The 13712-nt window shown below is 40.1% G+C and overlaps 1 protein-coding gene across 16 annotated transcripts in view; it reads right to left on the bottom strand.

Moving 5' to 3' along the window:
- ERC2 (ELKS/RAB6-interacting/CAST family member 2) overlaps positions 1 to 13712 on the bottom strand; it is a 937892-nt gene that overhangs the window by 892121 nt on the left and 32059 nt on the right. For all 16 annotated transcript variants that reach the window (XR_006715875.1, XR_006715877.1, XR_006715878.1 and 13 more), the window contains exon 2: positions 12177 to 12973. Coding sequence is in view for 12 of the 16 variants with exons in the window: in XM_045493241.1 (XP_045349197.1) it covers positions 12177 to 12833 (657 nt within the window). In the remaining 4 variants the exon portion in view is untranslated. The remainder of the gene's footprint in view (positions 1 to 12176; positions 12974 to 13712) is intronic.

Here is a 13712-nt window from a genome sequence, read left to right on the forward strand (position 1 = left end):
TGCTCTTATAGATCCAGTCAATTTGTCAAAGCCATAACCACCTGAATGGATCTGCCAGACCTTTAATGAACATCCTAAGAGATAATCTCTCTCATTCTTCTGCCACCTGCAGTTTTAATTTTCCAGCCAGTTCTTGGGAATTGCCTCCTCCCATCCTTCTCAGTGGGTTTCCAAGATAGTTTTCCTTTGGCATCCTCCTCTGCTAATGTACTTGACAAGAATGCATTTGCTCCTTCCTGCTTGCCCTCTCTCCTCTGTTGCTCTTGACAACATGCTCCCTTGCTCATTCTGGCTTTCTGTCCTTTCTATATAACTCCTTGACAGCATCCTTAAGATACTGTCAAGCAGCACATTTCTACTTCCACTGTACATTAGGACTTCCATTTCCACACCAAATTCCCTGGTTTTCAACAAATCTGTTGTTTTCCCCTTTAAGACAATAGAAAGAACACACCTTTGAAGCTAAGATACCTGAGATTCAAATTCCAGCTCTACCTAATGGTGAGACCTCAGGCCACTTAATCTCCGTGTCTTGTTTTACATCTATAAAAATGAGGGTGCCATGTGTTTTGCAGGGCTGTTGAGCTCACACACATGGAAAGCAACTAGTAAATTCCTAGTACAAAGTAGGAGCTCAAAAATACTCCCTTTCCTTTTCAAAATCAATGTCAGACATAGTCAAAAAAACACCATAAAAATCCACTAAAGGTGTAAAGAAATGATGGTTTAAAAAATAGATTTCATTTTTTTAAAGGGTTGTCTCTTTCCTTAAAAGATTAATCTCTATCCAGGCGCCTGGGTAGTTCTATCAGTTGAGTGTCTGACTCTTGATTTCAGCTCAGGTTATGATCTCACAGCTTTATGGGTTTGAGCCACATGTTGGGCTCTGTGCTGGCCATGCAGAACCTGCTTGGGATTCTCTCTCTCTCCCTCTTTCTCTCTGCCCCTCCCCCACTTGCACTGTCTCTGTCTCTCTCAAAATAAATAAATAAACTTAAAAAAAAAAGATGAATCTCTATTTACCAAATGTCTACCTATAAAAGAATCAAGGTATTTGAAGATTCATGGTTACTAATCCAGGTCAAGATTAAAAAAAAAAAAAAAAAAAAAAGAAGACATAATTCACAATTAATTCTTTCCCGCAAAATGATGGAAGTGATGAATCAACTTTTACCTTTTATATGAATATTTTTACATAAATACATAAATTTTGGTCATCACAAAGTGAAAGAATTGCATGTAGGCAAAGTATTTAGAAAATGAAGATATAGGGGTGCCTGGGTGGCTCAGTTGATTAAGCGTCCAACTTCAGCTCTGGTCATGCTCTCACAGTTCATGGGTTCCAGACCCATGTTGGGCTCTGTGCTGACAGCTCAGAGCCTGGAGACTGTTTTGGATTCTGTGTCTCCTTCTCTCTCTGCCCCTCCCCTGCTCGTGCTCTGTTGCATGCTGTCTTGCTCTCTCTGTCTCTCAAAAATAAATGTTAAAAAATAAATAAATAAAAAGAAGATATAGTAATCATCCAATTAACTCAGGGTTTCTCATCATTGTAGCTATTGACATTGTTGGCCAGATAATGTAGGGGGCAGTTCTATGTACTTTGAGCTGTTTAGCAGCACCCCTGGCTTCTACCCACTGAATGTCACCCCATCCAGTAGTGACAACCAAAAATGTCTTCAGACATTGCCAAATGTCCCTTAGGAGGCAATTTGCCCTCACTTGAGAACAAATAAGTTAACTTGATCAATGTATATAGCCAAACCAGATAGTACAAACCAAGCTACGGGATTATAAGACAGGAAGTATCTGTACTTTTTCTCTCCAGAATGTTCCCACTAAAAAACAAAATGGCTGCACATCACTTCCAAGATACAATCAAATGCTGGCTTCACGGAGAAACAGAGGAGAAATTGCACGTGCCAGAATTCTGTTTGTCAAGCTGCCCTAGCTCTTGGCTGCATGCCCACACCCTGCCTAAAACCTACTTCCCAAACTTTTGAAAATGCTTTCCACAGCTTTCAGAACCTGACCTTTAGAGCAGCTTTATCTATGTGTGTGTGTGAAATAGATTTACAATTTTCTATATTCCTGCAAAGCCAAAACCACTTATTGAGTCCAAATGCCAACTGGGGGTGGTGGGAATTTGCACACAGATGTCAGTGGATGCCAAAACAACAACACAAGAGCTCCACCTGCAACTAATTATAGAAACTGAAATTGCACTCTGGCCAGAAGAGGCTAGGTTCAGAACCCACCCCATCTGCTTTGGCCGATAAAATCACTGTGTTACTTTTCTCCTGTCAACATATACTTGCTTCTTAAAATCCTCTGAGGATGTCTTCTATAGGGAATTTTATTAGGCAGTGTTTTGGGGGTAACCACTCCCTCTGCCTTTCCCCACTTGGAGCTTGGTTTCAAAAAGTGCCTTTGGCACAAGTGAGATTATAATAATCTATTTGTTGAAATATTCCAAAACGTTTTCTTTAGTTCCTTGTGTGTTGTTGCTATCCCATTGCCAAAATAAAGTGATCCAGAGAGAAAATGGAAGATGGAAGTCATTTAGCTCTCCCAAGGTCCAGCATACAGGAATGTTTATATTCCTTCCCCCATTAGCCAAGTCTTTCATAAAATAAAACCTGGGAATAAAAATCTGTAGGACTACTAATGCAGTGCACATGGCTGATCTTAGGGCTGACTGCAAGAGATTACTGAGGAAAAAAACAGCTGACATCTGTGACAAAGATGTGTGTGTAGTTCACTTCAAATCATTCTCCTACATTCTAGCAAACAAAGAAATCAACTGTTGGCTCTGTGCCATCTCATCTATCTTCAGAACCAAAGGAAGTTTTCACCTACCCATGAAAGCCATTTAAAATTGTGGTTTCAGTCTAAGTAGGTCATTGCCTAAATCTGGACCAAAGGGTTTTCCACCTTGCTGGAAAGGTAGACAAAAGCTACAGTTCTCTGAGGAGCTGAGGAAGACTATTTCAAGATGAGGAAGGTTGACTTTTTGTTGTTGTTGTCCTTCTAAAATTCAGCATTCCAAGTTATACTGTGGTGCTAAACTGGTTTATATTACCCAGTTCTAAATCTGTTTGCCTTTGTCACATTGGGGAAGGCATACATAAACACTCATAATTTAAATCAGAGTTAAAATGAAAAAAAAGTTATATATCTAATTGGTATTTGATTGACTTAATCTCCCAGGTCTCTTGATATGACTATAAACCCTTAAAATATTTGAAGAAAGAGGGTAACTAAGGACAGCTCAAGTCAGTGCAGTGAATATCTGTTTTTGTCCTAAAGCATCCCTTTGCCCTTCATCTCAGTCTTTTTAAAGAACTGCCCCTCAGGGCGCCTGGGTGGCTCAGTTGGTTAAGAATCCTACTTTTGATCTCTTGATCTTAGCTCAGGTCTTGATCTAAGGGCACCTGGGTGGCTCAGTCGGTTAAGAATCCTACCCTTGATCTCTTGATCTCAGCTCAAGCCCCTCATCAGGCTCCACACTGGGCATAAAGCCTACTTTAAAAAAAAAAAAAAAAAAAAACCCTGCCCCCTCCCTAAAGTCTAATAGACTCACCTGTCATAGTAAACCTTTCTCACATACCTGCCCCTTGCCCTAGCAATTCACACTCACCAAGTACTAGAGACAGGATATGACCAAGGCAGGACCAAAAATCCTTCTATAAATTTTCCAAATGGGAAGTGAAGACAGGGATCTCTTAACCATTCAGTTATGACCTGGGGGTACTGGCAGCCAAGACCACCCGCCACATGAAAGACAAAAATGAGGCTTACACACAGACAGAGGCAGAGATCAAGAACCAGAGATGAAACAATGAGGAGAGACAAAATCCTACTACAGTGTGAGGCACTGGATCCAGTCAACCCCAAGCTCAACATCTGAGCCTTTCTGCAATTTCATTATAAGAACTAATAGATCCCCCTTTTTTGCATACACAGGCTTTGAGATTTGTGTCACTACTTTGGAGTATTGCCCAATACAATTAGTAAGTAGGTTTCTTCAATCTAATGTGTAAGGTCCTTTAAGGTCTCATTTCAGCCCACTGAAATACACATATTTTTATGGTTATCATGACTGATAATTATTATGAATAATAGTTCTCAACTAATAACTTTCTATTTTATTAGTTAGGAAGGTATTGAGCTGCAAGTAATAGAATATCCAACCAACAGTGATTTAAACTACGAGGGGCTAACTCTGGAAAACAGTGTGGAAGTTACTCAAAAATTAAAAATAGATCTACCCTATGACCCAGAAATAGCACTGCTAGGAGTTTACCCAAGGGATACAGGAGTGCTGATGCATAGCAGCACTTTCAACAATAGCCAAATTATGGAAAGAGCCTAAATGTCCATCAACTGATGAATGGATAAAGAAACTGTGGTTTATATACACAATGGAATACTACTTGGCAATGAGAAAGAATGAAATATGGCCGTTTGTAGCAATGTGGATGGAACTGGAGAGTGTTATGCTAAGTGAAATAAGTCATACAGAGAAAGACAGATACCATATGTTTTCATTTATGTGGATCCTGAGAAACTTAACAGAAGACCATGCGGGAGGGGAAGGGGGAAAAAAAAGGTTAGGGAGGGAGGGAGACAAATCATAAGAGACTCTTAAAAACTGAGAATAAACTGAGGGTTGATGGGGGTGGGAGGGAAGGGAAAGTGGGTGATGGGCAGTGAAGAGTGCACCTGTTGGGATGAGCACTGAGTGTTGTATGGAAACCAATTTGACAATAAATTTCATATTAAAAAAAAAAAAAACTAAAAGGGGCTATTTTCTCACATGACTAGAGGTCTGGAGGCCAACCATTGTAGGTACTGTTGCAAGTGCTCAGAGATGGGAGGACGTATGTTTCTGTGTTTGGCTTGGCCTTTCTCTCATGGTTATTATACGGCTGATACAGCTCCAGGCAACATATCAACACTCAAGACAGGAAGAAGTGGGAAAAAGCATCACTGGTGACATATATTTATTCTTTTTATCAGGAAAACAAAAGCTTTCCCAGAACCTCTCGGATACCCACTTGGGTTTCATTGCCCAGTTACATGAGACAGAAAGGGAGGGGCCTGACACTCGGCCATTAAATAGGCATCATTATGGGGCGCCTGGATGGCTCAGTCGGTTGAGCGTCCGACTTCGGCTCAGGTCATGATCTCACAGTCCGTGAGTTCGAGCCCCGCGTCGGGCTCCATTCTGACAGCTCAGAGCCCGGAGCCTGTTTCAGATTCTGTGTGTGTCTCTCTCTCTGACCCTCCCCTGCTCATGCTCTGTCTCTTTCTGTCTCAAAAATAAATAAACCTTAAAAAATAAATAAATAAATAAATAAATAAATAAATAAATAAACAAACAAATAGGCATCATTAGGACACTCTGGAAGGCCCAGCCACTGAAGGAGACTTTGACCACACTGAAAGTGCTCATCTACCTTCATAAGTCTCAAACTTTAAAATATTGCTTCCAGAGCTACTCCTGATGCAGACATTCTTAAAGTGTGGCCTTCAGTTCTAGGAATATTTATAGTTTATGACAAATAGGATTATTTAAAATATATAAGCAATATATATAATAATAACATATGTTAACATATATAACAGAATAACAGATACATACATATATATACACACACATATACAAATAAATGTGATTTGGAAGGAAGTACAATCCCCTGACCCCAATGACTTTGGGCCTGACCATGTAACATGCTTTAGGCAACAGAATGTTAGTAGACTTGATATGCACATAGGTTTGAAATGTGTTTATGTGATTTGGTTAGAGACTTGGCATCTGTGATCCACTGTAAGATGAATTCCTGAATAGCTTCTGTTCCAAGGAGAATGTGGATGCATGTAGAACATATTTGAACCGAACTTTCATCCTAGAGCCTGATGCCCTGAGTCTAGCCCTGTTCAACTAAGTTGCAACCAACCTGCAGATATGTGAGGGAGAGGTAAATGTTTTTTTAAGACAGTAGGTTTTGGAATGGCTTGTTACACAGCATTACTGAAGCAATAGCTGCTTAATACATAGATGCTTGGTTTAAAATAAAGTTTCATGGACTTTGTGGGATTAAGCAAACTTAATAATTTTTTTTTAACTGTAGGAGTTAGAGCATTTCATTTCACATGGGGATATATTGTATTAGTTTGCTAGGGCTGCCATAATAAAGTAGAACAAACTGGGTGGCTTACACAACAGAAATTTATTGTCTCACAGTTCTGGAGGCTAGAAGTTCAAGATCAAGGTGTCACCAGGGTTACTTCCTTCTGAGGACTGTGGGTGAAGAATCCAGGCCTCTTTCCTTGGCTTGTAGATGGCCATCTTCTCCCTGTCTCTTCATATGATCTTCCCTTGGTGCGTGTTTATGTCTGTGTCCAAATTTCCCCCCCAGTTTTTTTTAATGTTTCTTTATTTTGAGACAGAGGGGGTGGGAGAGAGCATGAGTGGAGGAGGGACAGAGAGAGAGGGAGAGAGAGAATCTACTGTCAGTGCAGAGCCCAACATAGGGCTTGATCTCACGAATTGTGGGATCATGACCTGAGCTGAAATCAAGAGTCAGATGCTTAACCAACTGAGCCACCCAGGTGCCGCACATATTTCCCCTTTTGGTAAGGACATTAGACAAATTCGGTTAGGGCCCCCTCAAATGACCTCATTTTAACTTGATTACCTCTGTAAAGACCCTATCCCCAAATAAAAACACATTATGAGTTACAGGGGATTAAGATTCCAATGTATCTCTTTGAGGAGAACATAATTCAATCCATAATGTAAGTATTATTAATTTCCAGGATAGAAGTATCTAGTATATCATGTATCAAGTTTATTTGACCAGAAAATCCCATCTGCCAAGTGTCATTTCCCTGGATACACTTTGGAAAACTGGCTTTGAGGGATTGATGGATCTCAGACTTAGAGTAGCAGAAGGAATGGAGCCTGAAAGAAGGCACAGGGAAAAGACAGGTCTGAATAGTGAATATATTTAAGTCCCATCCACAAATTGGACAGTTCTGGACACTCCAAGGCTGAGCCCTTAATCCCACAAACACCCAGTACTCAAGGTGACTGCAGCTGCATTTAACTGTTAGTGGATACCCCCTCACAATGCAGCTGCCTCGCCACCTTCCCAATAGCAGATAGAATTAATTCTATCACCCACTTCCTAGTGGTACAACCCTTCATATCTGGACATTCCCAATGAAATGAGCATTTTAGAACAGAGTTTAATGACCCTGTTGAAATGGCCCTACAGTTATACAAACAAAACAAAATGATAAAAGAAACCCGGAAATGTGATCCATCTCGACCTTTTCAAGTTACAGGCTCAAAATGAGAACCAATAAATCATATGCTGAAACTAGCTCAAAAACTCATCAAAAACCCATATTAATATTGATTTAGAGAAGATTATTTCCTATTGTGTTAAGCTAGAAATAGAAATCATCACATAACCATTGCTTAAAAGCCGTAAAACTCCCCAGGCAGGTTTACTTACACTTCTTAGGTTACATTTCCCAATGACCTTGTCCCACTTCTGCATTCACAAGATGGGTAAATATTAGATCTAGTACAATCTCCCAGCGTGTGATGCTATTTATATTCATGCAGATCCTTGGCCAGCCATGTGCAAGTTAGGAAAATGTCTCAAAATTGCTTAATATACATCTAATTTGGAAAAAGTAATCTATTAAAAATATAAAGTTAATTATTGCAAAAAAATCCAGGAATATGAAAAGCCAATAATGTAATATGCATCAAACTGCAAAACATAAGTCCTTATGAAATTTCTGAAAATTTCTCCTCTACCATGTGTTCCCTCTGTGATCTCTATCACACAGGTAAATAGAAAGGAGCTGTAAAGACAATCATATAACCTTTTAGAGAAAATTAGGCTACTTTACTTTCTAATAGTTGCATTCTCCTGCCCCAACATCCACACCAAACCCCATAGGAATTACAAATAACAAGGGGGCTGCCTCAAGTGGCAGCCAAACATCCACTCCAAATCTTTTCTTCTCACCTCTCCCCCAAATCATTCTACAGGTTTGACATTGAGTTCACACCATTCCAAAGATTAGCTGTCTGTAATACTCTACCACCCTCTTCTTCCATTCAAGACAGCACATCATGAAGTAAAAAGTACAAGTGATAACGTAAGAGTAACTGTGCATCCATGCACTCCAGTTAATACAAACATGCCAATGATGCCAACTGCCAATACTGTAACTCTTCATGGTCCCAAATATATTTCTATTCATGCAGCTCTGTTTGGCTGAGAAGCAGGGCCGGGGAGAGAACCTGGGGGATAGGAGTGGGGAGGGAGTCTGAGATGAAATATCCATCCAGGAACCTGAGTAGCTACTCTTTGCACATAAGAGATTTGGTCACAGCCACCTGCCCATTGTCTCCAAGTTTCCAACAGTCGTGTGCTTCCTATAACACAGGGAGAATGCTCAACATCCTCCCTTTGATCTGCAGTTGGGTTCAGCTCCCTTGGACAGAACCACTAGAACTTCCAAATATACTGCAAAAGAATTCATGAGTGGGAGCCCTCTTCAACAATGCACATAAGGGTGAAAGGTTTGCATTAGTGAGCATTAAATTCACAGAACCATGAATTTCATATACAAGAGCACTTTGAGCTTCCTGACCTCCACCCTATGATGGATCTGCTTCCCATTTGTATTTACATAGTATAGTTCAAATGGTTTTAGATCACCCAAATTTAGGTTAGTGAAATTCTAATTATCCAGATACCCTCTGGTAGAACCACATTTGTAGATGTAGTCCGTGGTTGTTGTACATAAGAAACCACAATCAAATGTTCCGTATCTCCTTTACATTCTTTTCTTCCATACAGAAAAAGTTTCCATGATTTTTTCCTCTAAAGGGAAATTATAGTCAGTTATGGTAAATGGCAGAAACTCTAAACAGCACAAAAAAACACTTCTGGGAAAAAGAAATAAATTCCTAATTAAGAATAAAAATCCCAATTAAACTAAATCACATTCTTAATCATTTTATCAGAGTTAGTCTTTTTTTTTTTCATCTAACACATATGATGATAAGATTATACTCACAGCTCAGTGATCCTCTAAGGAGTTAGTGAACATAAAGTCTTAGCCGTTGGCATAAACTATACCAAAGCCTTAAAGCCCAGCTCTCTCATTTACTAGCTGTGTGCACTTGGGCAAGCTGCTTATTCTTACATTTATTTTTCATCTGTAAAATGAGAAAAAGTCTAGCACCTACCTCAGGTGACTGACACAAACACTAAATAAGATAATGTACACAAAGTTCTAAGAACAATGCCTGGCACATAGTAAACCCCAACAGATGTCTATCGGTAGCAGTAGCAGTAATAATAGAAACAGCAGCAACAGCAGGAATCTGGATTGTTCCCCTAACTTTATTTCATCTAACTCCACTTTTTGACAAACATAAAAACCCCACTGGTAGAAGTTTCTAGTGTTCCTTCATATCTGACTCTCCTTCCTGGAAAGAGGAGAGGACTATACCTCCTGACCCCTTGCAATCATGTCACTTCCAGTCCAAGGAATTGTGAAGCCAATGTGCCATCTCCAGGCACTCCCTTCCTCTGGTGTAGTAACTCTTGAAGCCATGTGCCAAGGTGCAGAAAGCAGGGATCCTGAGTCACTGCCTGGAGGAGGGCTGCCCTGGAGACTCACTTGACCTACTTCACACTTCAGGTGAATAAGGAAGGAATCTTGATGTGTTAAGCCACTCAGATTTGAGGTTTGTTGATTACCACCCTATCCTGACCAATAGGTACTCCAATACCTCTAAAAGGGATCCTGACATAATTCCCAGAGGAGAAAGAGAGGTGCTTCAATTGTTAAAAAATAACTTGCTTTTTGTCAATATTTAGATTCTTTACTTTGTAATACTACCTCATATTGCAAGCAAATTGACTTTTCAAACTCTCCATGCTTCTTCCTCCTTTTATATTTTTAACCTAAAAAAGAAAATAATTACATTTTACTTCTATTTAATACACAGGTTAATACTGGGGCTCTTACTGGATCATATGTCACATGGTCATATGGCACCCATAGTACCAAACATAGCCTGTGATCATAGTAGTTTCCAGAACTAGGAAGGGGTACTGGGAGCACCCTCAAGTGTTCAATTGTTTCTGGCTTAAGGCAACATGGGACAGTTAAGTAGAACGATGGATATTTTCTACTTTAAACTAAAACTAACCCTTATGAAATAGAAAAGGGGTTTAAAATGTTTTTACAAACCAAAAAGGTTTTGTGCATCATTAAAATGTACCTCAATATATTATTTATTTTATGTTGTCACTTCCATATTTACATCTGTATGAATGTCAGAATAGACACATAATATATTGGCATAATAGCACATCATAAATATACATGTATAAGTTGGGGTCTCTGCTCAAAAAAATTTAATGATAGGAGCATAGGATAAAAGTAACTTTGAAACTGACAGTTTAAAGAATGGCCTTCACACTTTTTGTCGCTATTTGCATCATTCCTAAACTGCTGTAACCATTTTCCAAAGCAACTAAAAAAGAAGAAAACCAATACAGAACTAGGGAAATTCACATAGCAGTAACAGGTTCATAAGGACATCATGAACCAGCAAAGTCAGAAGAAAAAAAATAAATAAAAGCAGAAATGATAGTGAGGAGCATAGATTTGATTTAGGGTTGAAGAACAAAACTTTCTGTTCCAACTAAAAATCACGTTTCCATATCTGAAAACCAGCAAAGGCTCTGTCAGATAGTTAAAAGGATAAGGTGATTGCTTTCTACACATAGAAGCAGGATGAAGAGCAGATTCTCATACAGATCAGAAATGCTTCTAAAGATACTTGGACTCCAAAGTGTGGTATCCAGGGAAACAGGAGGGCCAGCAGATAACCCCAAGAAAGGCAGAGAGCTTTGTTAGGCCAACATCCAAACCAATTATTGAAGAATCACTAGTTCAGCCAAGTTAGAATTATCTCAAATTTCTACAGAAAGTTAAATGATATCTGGGAATTTTTCAGCCAAATGGCACAGAGCTCTCTATTCCCCACCTCATAGCACTTACCTCACTATCAGTAAGAGGTGAACCTGGGATTTAAACCCAGGCATATCAGACTCCAAAACCCTTATGAAAACGGCAGCAGATAAATGAGCCTCACAGAATAGGTAGGATTTGGAAATGGAGACTGGCTGGCACTGAAAGGGGAGAGGCAGGGAGAGGAGGCCCTAAGAAGGCCATTAGTGAAAGGGAACAGAAAAAGCTAAAGAATAGAGGTGGAAAACCCTGAGTGTGTGCAGGGATTACCAAGTATAGTGCAGGTAGCATAGGAAATGTGCAGGGAGGAGGTATGAGATAAGGCTGGGAAGGCTGGCTCTGGCCTTTCAGCTGATGATGCTGTCGGCTCAGCCAAAGAGGCAGACTTCACTCTGAAGGCAGTAAGCAATAATTGAGAGCTTTAAAGCAGAGAAATGGCATATAATGCAAGTAGGCCCTGGGAAAACTAATCTTGCTATGACATGGAAGATAGATTAAAGAAGAATAAGAAGGTGCCTTGCACATAATACATGTGCATTTAATATGAATGGATAAAGGAAAGACCAGGTTAAAACTTATTGTGTTTCTCCAACATGATACCAAACCCATTCTACCCAGTGCTATTTAATGTTTGGTTTGCTATTTAGAGAATAAATTCCCCTCATTCTAGAAAGAAATAAAGCTGCTGTGGCTTCAAAAATAAGTCAATTGATCAGTCAAGTGTGGCTCTCTAAATGTTGCCGTTACAGTGTCTACTCTGGCAAAAATTAACATTTTCTTCTTCTATGCAGAGGGAAGTACATCTGAGCTGCTGCTGTTACTGCTGAAAAAGAAAAAAAAAATTAACCAAGTACAAAAGTTAGGCAATGAAGAATGGTTCCTCCCCTTCAGCAACAGGGTGAAAAATAAGATAATAAGCCATAATTTCATATTTCTTATGCCCTTTTGTGGTCTCCAAGTCAAACACGTACTAAGCCATAGCTTTCCTGATGATGCCAAACTTCCTTCTGCACAGGTCATGGTACCATCTGCAAAGCATCAATTACTCAGTGAGAAGCCAAGGCTGAAAAACCCTGAGATGAGTCATAACCTACCTGATTTTCTTCATGGGAAACCCTCATCTGCTCCTTGAGGACAGACATTCGGGCTGCCTCTTCTTTCCTCAAGACTCTCTCCTTCTTGAGCTCAGGGCTCCAGAAGGTCTTGATACTGTTCATGGAAGATCCCAACTTGCTGTCCTTGATGTCTAGCTCTTTCCGGAGGAGGTCATTCTCTCTCTGAAGTTCCTTGAGCTGGGCTTGAAGGTCTAACATTGTGCTATCCCTTACCTGCCTCAACATGGAGGGGACCTGGTGGTGGTGATGATGAGACGAGCTAGTCAGACCACCATGTTGATCCGTGTATGAAAGAACATCTGTGTGGGAAAGTCCAGCAGAAGCAATATTGGGACTACTCCCCATGGCTGTGACTCGGCCTCCATATACAGCTCTATTTGTGGCCCTTCCCAGAGTCATGGTGCCCTTTGGGTAAGTTGTCGAAGCCACCCCCTCATGATCACTCAGATACATGGGTCCAGACGTAGCATAAGCTGCATTAAGGGACTGGATATTCTCCATGGACAGTGTCTTGCCTGTTCCTCCACCTCCCCCACTGCTTGTTCTTCTATGGCCCAAACGAGGAGACCTTGGCAAACGAGGAGATCTGGAAGGGCTACCTTCCAGATTGGTGATTGTTCTTGCACTTCCATACATTTTTCTTCTATTATGAGGTGCTACTGAAGAGAAGGAATGCTATACTAAGTTGGGAGGTAAGCCAGTATTTCCACTATTGGCCTGAATTTTCACTGCATATTTTTCACCGTCTGTACCAGAAAATGACTCCAAATAGAGACCTAAAAAATGAGAAAAAAGATAATCAAAAACAAACTGTATTATATTTTTAAAAATACATTGATAGATCAATGGTGATAATGATAGATACATGAACATCAGAGAGTCACACCCATATTCATTTTTTGAATGACCCCAAACTTTACTTACAACATGCAAACATTTTGTATATTTCCCCCACCCTGCCCCCAAGCAAGGTCAAAAGTCCTCACAGCAAAAAGGAAACTTGTTTTTCCTTAGGAAAATGAAGCTTTGCATTTTGGTTTGTGCTAAGTGACAGTTGGAACGTCCAGAAAATTCACCATAGAATTCCTCCTCATAGAGAACTTGGCTATAAAATACTCCATCCTAGGGGCGTGACCCCCCCATACACAAGTGGCTTGACAGTAACTCTGAGAAGCTTTTGCTTCCTAAGATATCAAATAACAGTCAAGCAGGTTGTTACCTCCCCATTCTGTACCCATTCCAGACATCACTAATCCATCACTGTCCTCATTTCCACTAAGATTGGAATTCTTCTCAACATAATATTCTAGATGGTTTACCACCAATCAACTAGCATCGACTCAGGAGTTTGAACCTATTGACCATTTTGAAGCTAGAAGAAAAAGAGGTGGCTGAAAAAAACAAATAATCCAGTGAAGAAATGGGCAAAAGACATGAATACACACTTCTCCAAGGAAGACATCCAGATGGCCAACCGACACATGAAAACATGCTCAACGTCACTCATCATCAGGG

The sequence above is a fragment of the Leopardus geoffroyi genome, chromosome A2 (genome assembly GCF_018350155.1).
Source record: "Leopardus geoffroyi isolate Oge1 chromosome A2, O.geoffroyi_Oge1_pat1.0, whole genome shotgun sequence".
In the NCBI taxonomy this organism is placed as follows: domain Eukaryota; kingdom Metazoa; phylum Chordata; class Mammalia; order Carnivora; family Felidae; genus Leopardus; species Leopardus geoffroyi.